The 21,383-nt window shown below is 39.9% G+C and overlaps 1 protein-coding gene across 4 annotated transcripts in view; it reads left to right on the top strand.

Moving 5' to 3' along the window:
• Positions 1-21,383, top strand: part of APP (amyloid beta precursor protein) — a 212,843-nt gene that overhangs the window by 56,509 nt on the left and 134,951 nt on the right. For all 4 annotated transcript variants that reach the window (XM_063393855.1, XM_063393854.1, XM_063393853.1 and 1 more), the window contains exon 3: positions 18,025-18,154. In XM_063393855.1, coding sequence (XP_063249925.1) covers positions 18,025-18,154 — 130 coding nt within the window. The remainder of the gene's footprint in view (positions 1-18,024; positions 18,155-21,383) is intronic.

The raw sequence follows: 21,383 nt of genomic DNA, 5'->3' as shown, positions 1-21,383 counted from the left end.
GGGAATTGGCAGGTGAATGAAAGACTGAGAAATTTGAAGTAATTCAGTATCCTTGTAGTGGTTATCTGATCTGAAATTTAGGTTTTTTGGGTCAGTTGCTGAACAGTTCTGCAGATTCCACAGACCTGCCATAAAGATTTGGAGAAAAAGCAAATGGATTCTCCCATTTCAAATGCAGAATCGGAATTCCTGCTGATTTTCCTGTAACTTTGGTTTCTACCAGGTTTTTGTAGCTGAAAGTACAGGAGAGCATCAGTATCACATGCTGGTTTCTAAGATAAGAATTCTTTGTTGCTGTTTGACAAATTAAAATACTGGCTTTTTCATAACACAAGTGGATTTGATATTTGCAAATTAATTTATCATGTGTAGTTGTGTCATAGAATTTCTGGTTTATGGGGTGTCAGATTGTCAGAGGGTCAGCCTGGTGTTTTTCACTAAGTTTCAGGAACAGAGTGGTGTCAAAGTGCTTGAACTGTGCTGAAAATTAAATACAGAAATCTGTGCAAATCCTTACATTGACTTTGCTGCGCAGGTTAATCTTTGGAGAAGGAACTTCATTCTAGTTAAATGTTTAACTTTCATGAGTGCTGAAGTAAAGCTTATCTCAGTTACCCTACTAAACAACAGGAACTGCTAAGCCACAGAGCACAGTAGTAGATTGCATCAAAACATAGTCATGAAGACAAGAGCATTTAAAACTTTAATCTGCTTTTTTTATTTGTTTGTTTCTACAAGTTTCAAGAGAAGTATAGGTGCAGTTCTGAGAGTAATTTCTCTCCCAGGATGAGCCAAACCAGTATGGAATCTTCAGGATTTCTTGTTTGTTTTTTCAGCAATTTGAAAAGTCTTTCAGTCTAGAAGTCCTTGATTGGAATGGTCATATTTGATTTATTTATGTTTACTTCAGTCCAGTTCAGTGAACTTACTTCTTGTTGGAGAAAGGATGCCAAGTATCATCTTAATTTAAAAGTGTTGTTTGCCTGCCTTACTGTGAAACAAAAGTAAAAAAGGACACATACAATAAATCATCATAATTACTTTTAATACTGAAGTTCTCACTGAATTTTGAGAAAGTGGCAACCTTGATGATTCTGTGAATAGGCTGGGATGTCTGCTGGCAAGATGCAGGGTGCAGAGGGACCTGCACATGGACATGTTCCAGTTTTGCAGTGGTTTATACTGGAAAGTAGATGCAGGGTTACGGTTCTTAGTCCGTCCTTTGAAATTCAGGATCAACACGTCTCAGAAGATTCATAATTTACTTGGATTTCAGCTTATTTTGATGTTCCCTTTGCTCAGTAAGCCTTTGAGCAGTTGGAAATGAATATCCCATTTCTGAGAATATGATCTTAAATACATTGGTGTTGAAGTTCTGTGGGATGTGATTGGACTTGGTTGCACCCCGTCAGTGTTGTCCTCTAGGGATTGACATCACTGTGGTCAGTTGAGTTAGTGGCAGCAATTGGAAGTGGTTTCTCCATTTGGCAGCCATCCTAATCCTTTTGGGACTGGTCTTTTGTAAAAGAAGGAAACAAACAAAATTTTTCATATTTCAGGTTTTCTTGGAGTTGGAGTGAATATTTCTGTTAGAGAAATTGGTGTCATGTGATACCTTGGAGTGGCTAACTAGAACAGAGGCTAGACAAGATAGAATAAAAGTGGGTGTTTAATAAAGGCCTTCAATAGGTACACATTGGGCAGTCAGAAGCCTCCAAGAGGCTACACCCAAGATGGACGATAGTCATGAGTTTTTCATACAGATAGCAGTTTGATCCATTTATGTGTCGGGGTTAATCTTCCAATTACAGCTTCAGGTAATGAAGTAATTTACTCCAAATTCGCCTCCCCAAATTCACTGTTGTTTACATTTTTCAGGGCCTGAGACACTAAGTTGTCCTCGAGTTTCAGGCCTAGAGAGAAATTGTTTTGCCTGAATAAAATGGGAGAACACTAGCTGACGGGCTATGGAGTCTTAGAGTTACACACTAAAGCAGTACAAGATCTGAAAAACATAAAAGTTAAATCCTAAGGCATCACAGTATTCCTACTGACTTCAGTGGAGCATGCAGTACCAAGCCTCAGAAAACATTTTGCCATCTGTGTGGGAACATACTGCTGGAGGAAGAAAGCTGGCAACAAAATGTTCAGCTGTGGCAGGGAAGCTACATTCAGCTTCTTTTTTTGGTGGGGAATGGAGCACTAAGACAGTATGTTCTTTGGTTTGCAGGCTTCTGAGCTGCTTCTGCTAAGTGTAAAGATGGCTATAGGCAGCCCGGTGACTGGCAGCTTCATGCACATGGAGACTTGGTGCTTATTGAGTTTGTTGTTGAGAGCTTCTGTCAGAACCCTTCTCCTTCCCTATATATACAGAGTAGCCAGCTCTACAACAGTGTTTCTTACCTGTAAGTGGAAAAAATGACCCAAAACCTTTGGCTCCTAACTTCTGCTGTGCTATGTGCACAGCTTGGAGCCTGTGGGTAGTGGAGTTTCCTGAGAAAGTGCAAAGGTGAACTGTGGGCCTGTTCTCACTGCTGGAAAATAAACCAAAGTGGGTGGGGCTGATGCGGTAGTGCAGCTACAGAGAGGGACTTTCGGCTGCATGTTTTTCATTCTGAAAAAAAAAGTATTTTACAAAAAAGAGTGCATAAAGAGTGTTAAACAGCTGAACTGCCCTGGGAGATGCTTCATGTGTACTTCTGTTTCAGCCGTAGGGCTGACTCAATCTGCCATTAAAGACCTTGTGTGTGTTTGTGTGTAGTCCGTCAGTCGTGGAAGTCTGGTATAGGAAAAGGATGGTAGGACTTTGCTGCGTAATGCACATTTGATGGTGCCTACTTCACTCGTTGCTTTGCTTTCAAACTGGTGTTTTCTGGTGGACTCCAGGGTAAAGCTTCATTGGAAGGATCATAGCCAGAAGCTCTTGTTTTCAGAAGCAAGGAATGGCTGGGAGATCCTCCTGATAAATACCCACGTGGTCCCATTGAGGGACTCAGCATGATGGCCTACTTCTTTGGAAGCTACTGTGTTTAGCAGAAAATTTGGATTAGTTGAGTTTTCAGTCCAATTCAGTAACTGAAAATGAGGACACCAATCAGTTTACTAAAATAAACCAGAAGTTTTACATCTTTCTTGGACAAATTTCCAAACTTTGTTGCAAAGATCATAGCAGGTGGCAGTCTTGATTATCTCTCTATATCTTCCTTCTCTTCTTCTACAATGAAACAAAATTGGAGAAGCAGTAAGTGCAATTTATGAGTAAGAGTGAGTGGTGAGTGATCTGCAGAGCTTTGATGTTTTTATAGGTTAATGAAGATTTCTTAGTATCGTGTTGGAACATTAACTTTCAACAATGTTTGTGAATATTATCAAAGATATAAGCAGTAGGTACTGCTCCCTGTAAAGCAGAATTTGCACCACATATGTGCAAACTGCTCCTCGGCAGATTTTCTTCTTTGTGTGACTTGCTGAGGCCTCTATTGCCTTGATGCTGAATTCTCTCCATTTTTACCGCAACATAGAAATGTGAAACAAATTGCTATGGAAGTCTGTCCTGGTTTAAAAGACAAGTGTCTGCCAGGGAAGACAGAAACCTTCCTAGAATGGAAAAAATGACACCCTCCCTCTAGATTATAACTTTGAAATGATGGGGCTTTCAGGCAAAGATATGGGAAAAGGAATAACAGTTCTTTGCTAGAATATATGTATGTGTGTGTGTACATATATATATATGTATATAAAATAAAGCAGACAAACAACAACAGCAACAACACAAACAAAAAGGAAAAACCCATTAACAGCCTTTTTCCCACCTGTCAAGCACTTTTCCTATGGCGTAGTTACATTTCCAACCGGCAGGGGCGCTGCTGGCTCCTGTTGAGGCAGAGAGGCTGCAGTGACTCCCCCACACCTGCAGGGGCGCTGTGGGCTCAGTGAGAGGCAGAGGGCGGCCGAAGCAAGCGCTGAGCTTCCCCAGGGGGAGGAGAGAGAAGTGGAGGGTGAGGGATTTCTGTTTTCTCCTGGCTCTCGTGTGTCTTGAGGGTGTCCTGGTGATTCCAGCAGTAGCTGCTGAGGCTCCAGTAAGCAGCCCAGAGGTGCTCCCTCTGGACAGAGAGGAGATGGGCGCCCGGTTTTCCCCTGAGGCACCCAGGCCGATGGTGAGGAACTTTCTCCCAGCAACCTTGAGTACTGAAAAGTCCCAGTCCAGTGGCCTCTTCTGCAAGCAGTGGTCTCCAACAGCAAGGAGAAATGGCAAGGAAGGTTCAGCTGTAGCAGGGAGTGCCCCTGGGCAGGAGAAGTCCAGCACCAAAACCCACAACCTTCCACCCTCCAAGTTGGGTAAAGACTGACCCACCCCCAGGCAAGAAACTGCCGAGCACCACACTGCTTCTACCCCTCCCCAGAACTGTTCCAATGATATACCATGATATACCATGATATACCATGGCTACATCTTTTGTCTTTTAAATCGAGGTCCATTCACCATTGCTATGAAAACAAATGGGAGAAAAGTTCTCTAAAGAAAAAGAGAAAACCCCCAGCAAAGTCTCAACAATGTTTATGATTCATCATATTATTCTTCTTTTATTAAGTTCTCGGTTTCTTTGGAAAAGAGTTGGGAAAACTCATTCAAATAAAAAACCCTCAACCCTTATAAACAACGCTTCTTTAAAAATATTACTTTTCAAAGTAATTTGTAATACTACTTTGAAGTTGAATACATGAAACAAAACTGCAGAAGTTTTTTTGTCTCCTAAAGTGCAGTAACAAAATTTCTGAAATGTTTCCAATATTTTTTTCAGGGAATTCTTTTAACTGTAGAAGGGGGCACATCTTCAAACACATCTGTATCGTGAGGGGTTTTCTACATTTGAGAGTTACTTTAGGCTTGTAAGTTTAAAATTAAATCCTGAGTAAGTTCATGTGCATCTGATCAGAAAAAAAGTATATTTTTTAAGCTTATTCAGCTTTTGGACTGGAATTTATTGCCTTTGTTTTGGAGCATTGTTATTTTGTAGAGTCTCCTGTTTGAAACACTGCCACATATGAAACATGAAAGACTAATAAACTTCTGTCTTGGGAGTGGCTCTGAAATGCAGTTCACTTAAGTAGACAGGGCTTCAGAAAATGCTTAGTGACAGTTTTTATTGATAAGCTTTCATGGTGAACTTAATTTAATCTGAGATATAGTTAATATTGGTAATGGACATAAGAAGTGCCTGATTTATTTTCAGTCATGTCTTCTGCAGGTTGCTGTCCTAAGAGGGCAGTTTTCAGGCTGAATTGTTTTATCTGTGCAAGGCAAGGGTAAGGCAATTCTGATTATTCTGGACAAAAGAAATTATGAGAAAGAATTGGAGAAAAACATGTTTATCAATATTTTTCAAGGAAAGATTGATTTTATTTCTTTAGAAAGGAAATTTTTATCCTTTCTTTTTTCTGACACTAAATATTCTCAGTATGTATTTAAAAACTGTGGTCTGTGTAATCTATATCTTACTCACAAGAACAATAATGATGAAAGAACATTGCTATTTGATTTATAAAGAAGGAGAAATGCAGTGTCATCTTACAGCTGCTCAGGTAGGTATCTCATTTAAAGGACCAAGACATGGAAATACAGGACATTGAATGCAGTTAGTTCACAAACAGGAGATGTCACCGCTCTGAATGTTTTCTGTAGGTACCCTCCCTATAGCTTCGTGCTTCATTCTTTCGTTCCATTTCTAGTTTTTATCTTCCTTTTTTTTTTTCTTTTTTTTTTCCTCCTTTTGAGGTCAATTTCTATTTTAGAATGTCAGGTAGTCAGTTTTAACTTGCAGACTTCCCCAACCTTTTCTGTATACGTTTCACTACTGGAGTAAACCATGCATGGTTTTCTTGTGTCCTGGATGATGTGATACAACCACTGTTTCAGAATATGACTTTGTAGTAACACTTCACATTCTTGGTACTAGACCCTGAAGTTAATTTCATGAAAAAAGAAATCACGGCCTTGTTTGTCTCTCGGGGCATGCATACAAATGAATCTAGGCTCTTAGATTAATAAATTACCCTTTGGCTATATCTGCAGTAAACTAAAAAATGCATAAATTAATTAGATTATGGAAAATCATAATGGGTCTGTTACTTTGTGACAGTTTTTGCAAGGCCTCAAAGACAACTTTGACAAAAAGTAGGTGATTTTGTAAGCAGAAGAACTTGGAAATACTTCAATAAAGAGCAATTAGGTTTTTCCCAGTATGTTTTCACAGATTTTCTGCTACAGCTTAAATTTATTTTGTACGATGATTTCCTCAACAAACATAACCAACAACTCAGCCACATATGTTCCTGTTCTGTAGTAAGGTGGGAAGTTCCTTTTCGTAGGGCTTGTGAAAGTAATTCAGGTAGGTAATTTGATGATTTAAAATATGTATATTATAGCCCACTTTTATTAATGGTTTCTTTGAAATTCTGGGTAGAAGGAAATAGTAACTTGATGCGTGTCGTGATTTTCACAAAGCGGTTACATTCTTTATTTCATGCCTTCAGAATGGTATGCCATCCTTGGGCAGAAACTGCTGGCACAAGATCTGCTTCTGTCCCTGCTAGCCCTTTTTGAAACATACGCTTAAGGTGAAATGCAGCATTTCATCTTCATTATGTTAAAACCCCAAGAAGAAAGGTCAGACGTTGTTTGGCTCTTGGGAGGTTTGTTGTGGGGTTTCTTGGTGGTTTTTTTCCTCTTCTTTTTATTTTTTTCTTCTCATATTTGCTTTTTTAGAAAACATAGTAAGGATTGCTCCTGAAGATCTGTATAAGGTGTAGATTTATTGCAGTTCCCAGGATGCTGGTGCTGTAGCCAACACAGGTCTGTTTAAACACCTTTCTTGTGTATTGGTTGTCTTACGTGGATCACTGGCATATTAATGTGATTGAGGAGCTCCTGCCAGGAGAACACTATGTCTCACATTTGTCCCATGGACTCTGCTGTTGGTGGGAAGGCAGCCTGCAGGAGAGCCTGGAAAACCAGACCCAGGCTCTCTCGCTGCTTACGCTGTACCACCTTCCTTGATCTGGTGCTACAGTGCCTGAGGCAACCCTTTGTCATGGGTTTGATGCTGGTCAAATGCCAGTGCACCCAGGAAAAATTTTCCTCATTTTCCTCTGCTATAATTGAGCAGAGGAGGGGGAACCACAAGACCAGAGGGGCCTATGTGTTGAGGTAAGGATTGGGAAGAAACACTTTAAGGGCAAACAGCCTCAACACTTAAAAAGGTATAAAGGATAAAAAATATATTAATGGAATTAAAAGAGAATAATGAGGACTAAAGTAAATCTTTAGAACACCTTTTCCCTCCCCCAGCCCTTCTTTCCTTCTCCCTTTTAGCGCAGAGAGACAAAAATGGGGTTTTTAGTCAGTTTGTCATTTCTAAATGAAAAAAAAATCTTTCTTCAGGTCGCTTGGGGAGAGGAGTCTCTTCTGTTATGCCATGGGGTCTTTCCCACAGGAGACAGTTCTCTGTGAACTTTTCCAATGTGGTTTTAATTTTCATGAGTAGCAGTCCCACCCAAACCTGCTGCAATGTGAGTCCCTCCCAGGGGCAAAGCAGTCTTCCCCCAACTGTTTTTTTGTGGGCCATTTTGTTCATGGAGTGTAGTATTTTTTAAGGATAAGCTGTTGCAATATAAAAGCAAGGCTCTTCTTCCTCCATTTTTGGAAGCAGGAGTTCTTTCTCTCTCTGTTCAAGCCTCTCACCAGGTCATGGCTTCTCAACATCCACCTGCTCCAGTGTGAGTGCCTTTTTCTCACGGGCTGCAGGGGAATTCTGCATCTCCCCATGCACTTCCTGGATTGCAGGGAAACAGTTTGTTGTATATAGTCCTCACTACGGCTTGCAGAAGAATTTCAGCTCCAATGTTCAGAGCACCTTCTCCTCCCTCTCCCTCCTTTCATTGCCCTTAGTATTGCCATGTTGTTCTCTTCACATGTCTCCATTTTTTCCTTTTCTTTTGTGGATGCTGACAGCCTGGTCAGAGAGGAAGTTTCAAGTATCAGACAGCTATAAGGTCTGTGAGAAAAAAGCCAAATAACTTTGCCATACACTGATCTGGGAAGCTGTGAGAAAACTCATGAAGGAATCAAAAAACAATCCTTGCTCCTGCTGTTTTTGCACTTGTTTACTTGTAAGACATTTATGAGGAGGTGTTATTTCTAATTAGCCAATAATGGTGAGGGGTGTTGATTGAGGACCAGTCAGGTCCAGCTGTTTCGGAACAGCCTATAAAAGAATGTGATGTCTGATAAACTTTGCTCTATGCCTTCTGAGACGATCTTGGAGTCTGTGTCATTATTCAGCCGTCCCTAATACAGTAGCGACATTCTCTGATTCGGGAGAGAATTGGTGTCTTTAGGTTCATTTGTTCTGAAATTCTACCAATTGAAAAGTTTTTATAGAGATCTGCAGCTCTGAAAAGTTGATCCCATCCGGGCTCCGCACTGGGGAATTGTTTGCCATGCCTCTTGCTGCTGGCACTGTGCGAGCGGTGCTGGCTGCCGGCTTTACTCAGCGTCTCTCCTCGTTTTCTGGGTGCCGAAAAGGAGAAAAGCTGCTGCCGGTGCTTTTGCCCTTCTGTCTGCGGCATGGCTGGTTAAAAGGGGCTAAGCAAATAAAACTCATTGCGAGCCATGCCAAAATAGCAGCGGCCGCGTGGCGCTGCCCTGGCTGCGCGGCCCCGGCTGTGCCGATCTCAGCTGCACGGCCCCTTCCGCCCGTGCGGTCTCAGCCGTGTGCTTGCTCGTATCACTGGGATGGTCCACCCCAGTGGCATGATCCTTGCTGGGAAGGGCCCCGACTGCCCTGCTGGGAAGGAGCCTGAAGGCCCCTCACCACTCCTCAGAGGTCAGGAAGAAAGAGCAATTGCACACCTTTTTTACCTTCTTAAATATGCCATCACAGAGGTGTTGCTAACTCCTCTAATTGGGCCAGCCAATATGTCAGTCATCAGAGCCTTCAGGGATTGGCTCTGCTGGACAGACTGGAAGTTTCAAGGTGCTTCCCTCCCAGAAGCAGCCCCTGTGGCTTTTTCTCCACCCCCACTGAAAGCCAGATTAACCTATCACAGCCTTAAAGAGGGAAGTGGGTGTATAAAATATTGTATCATGCCTAAATGAGGAGCTTTTTATTATTGTTTTAACATTACTTCTGGCTGCGTTTCCCCCTTCCCCTCCACCCCCTTTCTGGGAGGACAGTAGTCCTTGTCCTTTGCACACAATATGTTTGAGGAAAAAATACTCTGTTAGCTTGATTAGGTATTACTCTGTCTCACTGCTCCAATACTTGACCTTATTCATGCAGAAATTTAATTAAAAAGAGCAAGCACAAAACCAAAAAAAAGCTAAAAACACCAACACCCCCAACCCCAAACTGTTAATTGCTTCTGGTGAATAGAGTTAACAGGCAGATGAGGTTTCAACTCAAGGAGAATGAATGTGTAAACAGCCTTGTGGTGACATGACAAAGTGGACTTTGCTGACTCTGTGAATAAAATATTCTGCCTAGGGAGAAGCAGAAGTGCTTGTTGTGCTTAAAGTGGACAGGGAAGCAGCTTAAAAGAGACTCTGAGTTCAGCACTGTTTACTCTGAGGTTTTACAGTATGAAAAGCTGGATATCCCGTGCAATTACACGAGAGAGGCTTTAGAGAACCTGATGTAGTAAATAGAATATTCTTGGCAGGGCTGAAGTTTTGGTTTGGTTTTCTTACTGCACACAGATATTTGTGCTGTAAAATCAAGAACTTGAAAGGCAGTGAGTAGGATGTGTTTGACCATGCAGCCTTATTTCTGCTTTCATAGGCTTCTGCCTTCCCTGTGTGCAGAGAAAAATGTTAAGAGAAAGCCAGTACGAGTGTTCAGTCTAGGTCTGTGTAAAATATGGAGCCCAGTGCATGAATTAGGGTTGAGCAGGCTGCCTCATGGCTGGCAGCCTTTCTGAACACTTAAATTACAGGGCAAGTGGCAATCTTGTATCAAATGCCAGATAAAAGCATATTGGGGAATTTTAAGAGAAGCGATCATGTATGTATGAAGCTTCATATGGGTGAACCAACCCCACTGGTCACTGCACTAAAACCAACTTATGTTTCTACCCAAGGCAGTTAGAATGATCTATCAAGATGTTGTATGTATCCTGCTCGCAGTGAAAAGCACTAAGTGTGTGTTGTCATGACGAGGAGTAAAAATTGCAGCAACATTTTGATCTCTGACCCCATCTCTGCCTGATCTGTGGTTAATGCCTAGAAGGTTCATCATCTCCCATCTCGCTCACACGTACATTCACACCTGCATGTTTTGTTTTGCTTTGCTTTCCTTTCCATTGGATAAGATCAGTAAAGAAGGAAACTAGTTGGAGTGTTGAAATGTTTGCTGACTTTGCATGCCTAAAGAAAAAGGGGAGACGACTAAAGAAAAGAGGACAGCATTTGGGTCTTAGCATGAAACTTAAGAGTCACTGAGTGGGCAGAGAGATTGGAAATGAGGACTAACAGATGCCAGAATGAGTGGATTGGAGAGGCAAGAGCTGGGGTGAAAGGAGTTGAAATAGTGGGTGAGTTTTGTGGCAGGAAACTCTTGAAGAGCAACTCTGTGTAACAGTCAAGCAGCTAAGATGTTGGAAAGAAGGGTGATTTATTAGATGGGCCTAAAGTAGTTATAAGAGCAGTATGTGAAACTCCTAGGTGAGGCAGAGGGTTGACTCTGATAGTGAGGCTGGAGCTATTAAACATGAAAGGATGTTATGGATGGATGCAAGAGGATGTGGCTGAAGATAAGAAGTAGTTTATCTCTGGAAATTTGTCCAGATTGAATTAATAGAAAAAATTCCCTGGCTGGTTCAGAAGACATTCAGCCTGGGATTATTTATTTATGCTAAGTAATTGGGTGTGGCTTTTAGTTTAGGAATTGATTACTTCTTCTTTTAAACTGTGGGGTTAAAAGAGTATATGCATGCACTCTTCCCAAGTGGCTGCTGGAAATTAGTGCAAATACTGTTATGCTGATGAACTTGCAGCGGTAGATGCCTGGAACTTGTGGGACAACTGTTCCTTCTTGGTTGCTTTGCTGTTTCTCGTGTTGGCTCATGACAGAATTTCAAAACTGCTCCAATGCTGCTAATGCTGCGTTTGACTGTCATAATGCACTTTAAGCAAGTGAAGGCTTTGCTTGGGCTACAGAGAGTGACAGGAAGAGTTTGGATGCCAGCTTCAGCTAGCCCTGTAGCCTTGCTTTTGTGTGTAGAAGGGCCTGATGGCTGAGAAAGCCTGGAGCAAGTAGCTGAGTGTGGTCAGACATGACAAGACACAGCTGAAGCCACAGAGATGTGGCAGAGAAGGAAAGGTGTTGTGCTGGTGATGGGAGTGCTCTGGATTGGAGAGGTGATGGTTCCTGGGCAGAGGGCTGCCACAGGGAAAGCCATGGAGTTACTGTAAAGTAATGTAGAATAGTTGCTGTAAAAACCAGTAAGAAACTGGAATATTTTATATGAGACATTTAGTATTTTTATTCTACTTATAGCTGTCTATTTTTCAGACACAGACTGCAAGTCTGAGAACAGGACATTTCTTTTAGGGTTGATGGTGCTTGTGTCGTGGCTACTCATTTGACACCACTCCTGCTGAGCTAATTTGTGACTCTGCATTGTTGCTGCTTCCTAAGCTGTGGGGTGGAAAGCTTGCAGAGACACTGTACATGGACATACAGAAATAATTATCCTATCCTTCCTCTTCATGAATATGCCAAACATTTGGAAATTAATGTAGCATATCTACTTGTTGCTGCTCTTTAACACATCAATGCAAAATTCTGGGAAGCAGAAACTTTATATATTCTATGTATGCTTTAGAAAGGAATAGAAATAGTTCTTCAACCAACTGTAGTTTGTTAATCTGGAATTGAAAGCTTGTTCTCATAGTTTGAAGCATTATTTAGTTGTCCTTCAGATGCTATTGCTGTCAAATGATCTTTTCCACAAGCAGTTTTAAGACCCTGGTCTTCCTAAATGCTGGTTTTTAAATGTGTGTATTCTTTTGTACTTGTAGTAACTGTTTGCAGATTACTTCACTGAAGTGATAAAGCCTTTCTTTTTCCATTCAAAGCACAGAGATGAATAGTTACCTGTGTCACATTTGTGATTTTTGTTTACAATTTTAAAAAGCAGATGGTCTGATAATTTCTGTGAATGGTTCTTTTTATTAAAGTAACATTGATATTGTAAGTATAGAATATTCAGCACATGAAGTTGCAGTGTTCAGGTAAGAGTAAACTTGTCCACACACCAATTTGTTTGGTTGTTTGTTTTCTTTTCAGGGGAAAGCTGTGGGAGGATAGGAGGCAAGGAAAGTCTGGATGTCATCAATCTTTATCCTACCTTGAGTTATTTTCCCTATAAGTAAATCAAAGTATTCAAATTATTCAAGTTGCTAAAGATGCAACGGCTAAAAACACCCTTTTTTTTTTGTTCTATTTACAGCTATCATTTCTTCTTCTTTTATCTGTATGAATATTCCTTTCTTCTAAAGTAAGCACTTCTCTAGTCACTCTTGGATTTAGTTTTTAATGTAGATACTGTCACTGACTACCTGAGATGGACTTCAAGCAGAATTCCAGCTCATAAATTCCTGTCAGATACAGGGTGTGTCAGCACGAGTTGTTCCATGGTATGCTGCAGAGAGTCTGGACACTGTGCTTTCTGAGGGACTGAGTAGCCTTTTCTCCTTGTGCCAGTAGAGAATTGAATATTACATTTGGATTCAGTCTGACTTAAAAATCTTGCTGTGCCAGATGCTGAAGCTTAAGGGTAAATGGAAGATTTAAAACTCACAAATGTATGATCTCATTTAAGCCAGGATATCATGAGTAGGTACAGCAAACAACTGAAGGATTTAGGAGACAATAGAAGGAAACGATAAGAAGAAAATATATCCACTTCAGACTGGCAATTAAATGAATACATATCTCTCATTTAGAGCATTCAAACTGATGTGGGATGCAATTTTGGAGAAAAATACTCAGTTGTTTAAATTTAAGAATGGCAATTAATTATATGTTAATTTTGCACCTTAATTTTAAAGATTTTTTCCTTGCCTCTTGCCAGGTTGTCTAGCATTTCAAGCTGTTGCTGAAGATGTATACCAATTCTTTATTATGTTTTACTTTCTCTAAGATATTGTTTTTCTTTTCTTTTTTTATCCCTATTAAATTAATGTTAAGGTGTAACACTATCCTGTATTTCTCAAGGGGTTCACATACGAATATTTATGTGAAAGTCTGTTCATGTGTGGTCCATTTTCAGTTTCAATGGATGGAACATACTCAATTAGGAATTTATACCATTTGTTACTCTGAATCTTGCTTTCTTCTCTGTGGTGATTCTGCTTTTGGAATATATAGGAAAAGATACTTATGTTCAAGGAGAAGTAAGAATAAATCTGTGCCACTAGTTCCGGTCATATACACTTACAGCACTTCAAGATTTGCATATAATTATTTCTGTTGCTATTGTTTTGATTGTCTAATAAAAACTGAAGATATAAATTGAAATAGCTTCACTAATCTCCTAATCATCAGCTTACCTTGAAAACATTTTAGTATTTTATTTGAAAATATGAGAAAAGCAATATTCTGAATAGTCAAAGTTACTCTAGAAGATGAGGGACATAATAAATAATATCAACAGGTAAAATACTAAGCTTTTGAATTTAAATGTCTTTTGGTATAACTGCCTCATGATTATGCTCAAGTACTACTTCAAGATTGAACCAAGATGTGCTCAGCATGTGTGACTGGATGGAGAAACTTATTTATATAATCATGTATCAGAGATTGATTTAAAAAAAGAAAAATATCTCTCATAAAGATTTCAGTTGCATATAATGCTCGTATTTGAGTGCTGGCAGAGGTCCAGAAAGGCTCTGGAGTCTCTGCCTCTGGAGACACTCAAAGGCCATCTGGACAGAGTCCTGGCAGTCAGCTCTGGGTGGCCCTCCTGGAGCAGGAAGGTTGGACCTGATGACCCCTAGAGCTCCCTTCCAATCTTAACAGGTCTGTGATTCTATAGGAATCAAGGCAATCCTCAAAGATGGCTAGAGGAGACGTTTGGGGATGCACCCATCTGCACCAGCCATGCTGAGAAGCCTCTTGGCTGCTCTTCCTTACTCTGGCAGGAGAGGCAGCTGTGGTGGAGGTGGCCAGACCACTTCCTTGCTTTAGTGTTGTCCTCTGCCATAGCCTCAGATTTGTTTCAAAATAGTTTCTGATTTCCACTTGGGTAACTCATATCCAGCTAGTGGTGTCATCAACACCTTTGTATGTAGACAAATGCCATTTCACAGAATCATAGATTATCCTGAGTTGGAAGGAACCCACAGGGATCAGGTGTGTCCAACTATTGGCCCTGCACAAAACAGCCCCAACAATGCCACCATATGCCTGAGAGCACTGTTTGAACACTTCTTGAACACTTGTGAGTTTTGGTGCTGTGACCACTCCCCAGGGGAGCCTGTTCCAGAGCCCAACAACCATTTGAGTGAAGAATCTTTTCCCAATACCCAACCTAAACCTTCCTTGACTCAGCTTCATGCTGTTCCTACTGGTCAGAGAGAAGACATCAGTGCTTGTCCCACTATGTCCCCTTTTTAATTCCTCTAATTGGGAATGAAAAATATTTTCCCCAAGTTGAGTCTCTCTTGCCTATGACAGTAATTGGTAAAGATTTTCTCTCTATCTCAACCTGAAAACTTTCTCATCCCATTTTCTCCCCTTCTTTTATTAAGGATGTCTACATTTTAGTCCTAAATCTATGTGGCATCAAAGCTGGTAGTGGTAAACATGAGTTTTAGCAATATTATATTAAATCCTGAATAATGTGAGTGGCTTCTAAGATTTTTGTTTCTGCAATCAGTATATAAGGAGACTTGGTAATGAAAACGGAAGTAAATGAAGATGTAGCTGTAACTCTTGATTGCTAGTTAAATTTTCTAGATTACATTGATCTCTGTTTTCTCCACTGTTTCTTTTAAGATGAATTAAAGGAACCTCTCCACAGCAACTTACAGTAATGTTGAAAGTTTGGTTATCTTGCAACTTTCTAGCACTGCTTGCACTGACACTGTAGAAGGAGTGGTAGCTCATTAGGGACACTATAAATAAATATGAGGCTCATTTTTCTGTGCCACTAAGTAGGTCCCACTTCAATTCAGAGCACATACATTATATAAGTCTAGTGAGGGGAACTCTCCTTGGCACATACACTGGCATTAACCTATTGATAATGAAATTCAAAGCCTGCTTTCTCTCCTGAAAGGTGGACTTAGCTTTGTCTGAATTGTCAGTGGAAATTAGGAGTTTACTAATTGATGTAGTGACAGAAGAAGAGGCTTCTTTGTATTTCTTTGTCCTTGTGTACTTTTGACAAATACTGCTAACTACTTAGCATTTGGTCCACTTTACTAACAAGCAGTTAAAATGGTAGGTTTGGTTTGGGTAACAGTAAAAATAAAAATTATATATGAACTTATTTTTCCCATTAATATTCTTTCAATGAGGCTTTACAGTAATAATGCGCTCTTACTCTTTAGAAGTTCATCTCAGGAAAGCAGCTAAGTGTATCTTCATTCTTGTGGATCAGAATCCTATTTTCTGTCACTTTAAAGCTATGTACACGTTCGTGTGGGTAAATAAACGGTTTTGAGGTTTTTTGTCTTAACTTCATTTTTTAAAACATTCCAGTCTATCCATTTTGAGATTTCCTTAGTTGTCTTCATTTAAGGCATTTATTTCCTCTGCTGATGACAAGTGACACTTAATCCTGGGCAATGTTAAATGTCCCTGATGAGAACATGTCAGGTGACACTGATACATGAAGCACATGGCTTGTGACAGCACTCAGAATTATTTAATGATGGGTTGTTATTACATGAGTGTGACATTTGTGGAGGTGTGAACTGGAAGAGTTCAGCATTACAATGCTAAAGGAAGTACCCGAAGAAAATCAAATCTTTCTCTCCCATCATGCATGTTAGCTCTTGAGGCAGCTATGGAGCCTTGCAGGGTAATATTTACACAGCAGTTAAAGTATGAAGTTGCCTCCTAATCCATTTTGGCAGTGCTGTTGCAGGGATCATGAGCATGTGCAAGAGCACATGCTGTTTCAGAGCAGAGTTCAATATTTGAAGCACTGATGGAGCAGGGGGAGCAGCAAGTTCCTCTGGAGTCACTTTCTGCAAGCAGTGTGAAAATGGGCATCTGTACGTAATCTGGACGATGACCATCTGCCTTGGCCACCTGCTGACAAAAGAAAGTAAAGCTTCAGTCTTCTGAGTGTAGGAAACTTTCACACTTTTCAGTTCTGCCTGTGAGCTTTCTGGAGGTCACTGTAGCTTGTATGCTGGGTTAACAGTGGCAGAGACTGTACCTTCAGCCTCTGTACTTCTTCAGCCATGAGTTGTAGTGAGCTGATGGTGCTGTTGAAACTGGCAAAGATCTGACAGATGGATTCTATGAAGAAGGAAAGAAGTACCTGATTAATAAATTATATTTTGGAATAGAAGGCAGGGTTGATATTCAAGCTCTTTAGCGTAAAGTGCATTGTTTAGGCAGTGTTTCTTTCTATAGTCATTTCTGTGGTGTTGTTATTGTATCTGCCCTTGTTTTGTATATCAAGCTGTTAATAGAGTTCAATTTTAAAATTGTAATAGCGCCTTCATGTCTCTTAATTAAAATTAGAAATTATTTCCAATTACTTCCAGTTATACTTAGATTGATTTCTGGTCGTTCATATGTGTATGGACCAGACCACATGCATTTAAAGAGTACTGATCTCAACTCTGAAAAGGCTGTACTGTCGTTTGTTAGTGTCTTTTAAAGTTTAGGACTTTGGCTCAAGCTGCTTGCTTCATTATTATTATTTTAAACCTTCATGCAGGGGAGTGCCAGGAGGCACTGTCTCTCAGATGCCATGACCTCAGTGGAGATCCATGATTGAGACAAATCTTTTTTGCTTGAGGTGGGATTGTCAGGATTCTTAGAATACTTTTAAAAACACCAGTTTTGGACTCAGAATTCACTCCATCTTAATTCACTTTTCTTTTTTTGAGATTATGTTACTTCTCTGAAGGATATTTTTGGACCATCTCCAGTTACTTCAGACTTATTCCTGTATCTTTTTCTTTTCCATTGGTAGATATGAGTAGACAGTAGTTTCAGAGCACTTAAATCCTTCTATCTCACACAACTGGAAATTGGTAAGGATTGCTTGAGGAAATGCAAATTAGTAACTCTGAGTTTCATGTTAGGGCTGGTAGATTGTCAGTTTGCAAAATGTAAAGTGAGAGCTATAGGAGGTGTTAGTATAGTATATAAAAGTACTGAGGGGGATAAAAAGCCAAAGTTGTGGTTTGCCAATAAATTAATCAGCAAGTTTGCTGGTGTGATGGTCATGGGTGTAGAAGTGTATTGCAGTATTAAAGGAGATAGAATTTGGATCTCACCAATTTAGAAACTGGGAGTGTAAACCTAAATATGAATAACTTTCAACAGACGTTTAGTACTAGGCAGACTGCAACAGACAAGAATTATGATGTTAAAATGGTTAAGATGAAGATAGAGGTGTGCTATTAAGTTTAGTTGTATGGAGAATATGCCCTGTATATGGAGTTTTGTAGTAGCCTAGACATGGAGGAGAAGGTATTTAACCATGATTAGTTGATCTTTACCTTAGTCCATTATCACTGGGCAAGTTATAATTTTGACAGTCAGCTGTTACTACCATAATTTTTCTGAATTGGCCGCCACATGTTTTTACTGATGAACAAACACATCAGCTTTCCAGATAAGCATACGCAGTCATACCATGATATAAATAATTTACACAGAAAAAGAGGGAAAAGAGAGTGAAGATGAATACTGTGTTGTTACAAATGTGTTTCAGTTACCCAGAGTACATTCTTGTGATAACATTTGTCTTTTCCTATACTTCTAATGCCAGGTGTACCCTGAATTGCAAATCACCAATGTTGTTGAAGCCAACCAGCCAGTTACAATACAGAACTGGTGCAAGAGGGGATGGAAGCAGTGCAATGGTCACCCGCATATTGTGGTTCCCTACAGATGTTTGGGTGAGTGACTCAGTTTGAGTCTGTTTTTTCTGCTTTTTTTTTTCAGTCTGTTCATGAAAAAGATAGAGAATCTACATAAATGTCTTCTGTGCCTCAGTGTTATTATCTTTTCTGAAGGGAGTTTTGTTGAATTGTTCAGACCTTTGAAACTGCATTATCTAGAAAGAAAGTACTCCTGCTCTTTGCTAATTAAATCCTTATTTTTTCACATTAATTTTTCAATATCTAGTACTTGGACTCTTTCCATGAAAGACTATGGGAATCTCTATTTGTTGAAACAAAACAAGAGGTACTTTATAAATTCCCTCATTTTATCCTGCAACTTTACTTTTGTAGCAGTTGCTTGCTGTTCTCTCCTGTGCCCTTGGTGCATTGAATCAATTAAAAGGGAGATTTAGGCCCTCATTCTTTGTTAACCTTTACTTTTGTCTGCATTAGAAAATGGAATTGTTAATTTGCCATTTTCATTAACATTCTAGGCAAGACATTTTCTTGATATTCCATATTTAAGTATGTTGCTTTACTACTGGCATTTGAATTATGATAAATGCTGGAGTTGGAACTTGCTTTTCTAGTAAGCCAGTACAGCTAAAAGGCATGGAAACCAACTCAGGCCAGTTATTCCATGAAACAAATAATGAAGGAAATTTGTAAAAATATGCAATGTTTCTAGAATTTTTGTTCATTTGTGTAGAGTAGGTAAAACACAGGGTGCAATCTGCCCTTAGCAAAGTTGGGACTGAAGAGTAACTAACAGAAATGCTACCACTGTGGTCAAAAGTGCTAAAACAGCAGATATATAAAATCAGTGCTAAGTATCAGGGAAATTTTTTTGTTTGATAAAGTTTCTAGATCTGATATTTGTTTGTATAAATGTAAAATAGGTGTTTCTAAATCTGCAGTATATCGTTGTTGATGCTACTAAGGCTCTTCGGGACTAGTTTATTCTGAGCAAAAATCCTCAAGGAGAACCCAAATTCAAGACTTTTGGTGAGGACAAAAACCTGCCTCTAGGAATTACAGATTCTGACTGTGGGAAGGAACCTGCTGGTTTTCATGTTTTTCTGGATTTCTGCGTGAGTTGAGTTGATTGGTTCCAGCACAAGCTTTAATGCTATACGGAACATGCTCTTCTAGCCATTTGTTCCTGTGTTTTCATTAGCTTTTTATAGTAAGGATAGAAACATCAGCTTGTAGCGTTGCTATATGTGTAAAGCCAGATAAGCAACTTGTTAGAGATGAGGTAGAGCTGCACTCTCACCTAGAACTAGTGGAACTGTAAAAACTAATATTTATTATTTATTGTATTGTCACCACAAGCAAAGCTCCGAATTAAGAAAAGGGAACTCTTAGGCTCAAGACTCTCTGTCCTTCTGTAGATTTGGTCAGTGCCCTGGAGGTCTTACACCCTAATTTAAGCTAAAAGACAATGTCATCACAAGAACAAATTAATATAAATTGGCTATGAATAAATTTATTTGCAAATTATAAGTAAGTATCTGCAAGCATAAGACACTCCAACAGTCTTTTGTTAAAGGAGAAAGAAATCTAATTATGTGGAAGAAAGTTCATAAATTTATGGACAGGACTCTATGCGGTTCCCTGCAGGAGTGAGGAACTGGACTTGGACTTTTAAGGTGCCTTCTCTGAATTGTGGTTTTGAAAGAAAAATCATTGCAAGTTGTATGGTTGCTATCTTAGGTAGCAAGGTTTGGACGCAAAAAAAAAAAAAAATGTTTAAGCACTTCATTCCCATTAGCCCTGAGCCCTTAATTTTTATTTTAAAATCCCCACATATGCTATTTTATTTTTCTGATTTCGTTGTAATTGAGGCTTGTGTAGTTGTGTCTGACACATTGCGTTTGTTATCCTTTGCATATGCTGATATTCGTCTTCTGATCCTCACCAGAATAAACCTTAGATACTGTTGTTCCCAAGGGTCTACTGGGGGATAGGTGGCCACATAATTACTTCCTCTGGAGGAAAAATTTTGACAGTGGCCATAATCTATAATTTCTGCATCAACCAGCCCTCTGCTTGCGCTGTACTATGTCTGTCTTGGAATACTTTTTCTTAAATCATGTTTTTGTACAGAACTAAGGAGTTCAGAGAGCTTTTAAATTATTTTCTCTCTCCTCCTAGTACTTCTTTAGTATTTAAGGATAATTTTTTAAAAAGTTGTGACTTGCCTGTCAGCTCTGTGTGTGCCTCAGCTGTTCTTAGTGTGGCAGCTGTTAGAGGACATTGCCAGAAGTTGGGCATTGCCAGTGCCCATTCCTCTGTAATTTTAGTGCAAATAGACCCTTGCCCTAGACCACTGTTAAATCCATCTGGCCAAAATTAAGATACCAACAGAAAGTTTGTCAGTGGGCAGCCGATTGCAAGGTTGAGTCTTAATTTTGCATTGCTCTGAGGATCACTTCAAGTATCTTGAGTCAGCTCAGTTATTTCTTCCATCTTGACATTATTTTTTCACAGTTGAGAAACAGCGAGTGACAGAAATCTGGCTGCTTTCAGGCCAGAGCATCTTTACAGAGTCTGTTTGTATCATAATCTTCAGCCAAGGCTTTCAAATGTGTAGAGCCCATTTCACGACACTCCTGCTCCAGGAGATTTTTCTCTTTGAGACTTGTGGAGGGCAGCAGTTACAGCTGTTATTTGTAGCAGTATACTTCAGTAACATCCGTCAGATTTACCAGATTATACAGATTCATATTTTCTTAAGACAATACAACTACAGCATAAAAACAATAGTTTAAACAAGGCAAAATGAAAGCCCCTTATTTGAGTCAGCCATCTGTCTTTGCATTGATCACAGAAATATCCCCTAAAAATGTTCTAATTGGATCTAAATCTTAAAGAGTTAAATTGTGTTGTTTGAGTGAGGACTGTGGTGCTTGACATAGAGCCACGGATGTGTCTGAGTACACAGCAAAGATGAGGAGCTGTGAGTTGTGCTGGTGGAAGAGTGAAGACCTGCAGAACTCCCTTCTCCTGGTCTCAGGTGTGTGTGCCTGCACCGCTTGCTGTGTGGGTGCTGTTCTGCACTACAGCTTGCAGGGTTACAGTAGACACTGCCAAGAAACCAATGATTTCTTCTTTGCTTTACAGAAACTGGTTTTGGGAATATACCAAGGGTGCCAACCTGGCTGTGTAAGTGTTGGTGGGAGCTCTGCCAGTCACCACAGCAGGGCAGGATTTCTGCCAGTGTTGGGGCAGAGTGGGCAAT

Source organism: Prinia subflava, chromosome 3 (assembly GCF_021018805.1).
Source record: "Prinia subflava isolate CZ2003 ecotype Zambia chromosome 3, Cam_Psub_1.2, whole genome shotgun sequence".
In the NCBI taxonomy this organism is placed as follows: domain Eukaryota; kingdom Metazoa; phylum Chordata; class Aves; order Passeriformes; family Cisticolidae; genus Prinia; species Prinia subflava.
Note: the sequence above shows the minus strand (reverse complement) of the source record. Positions and strands in the feature narration are given on the sequence as shown.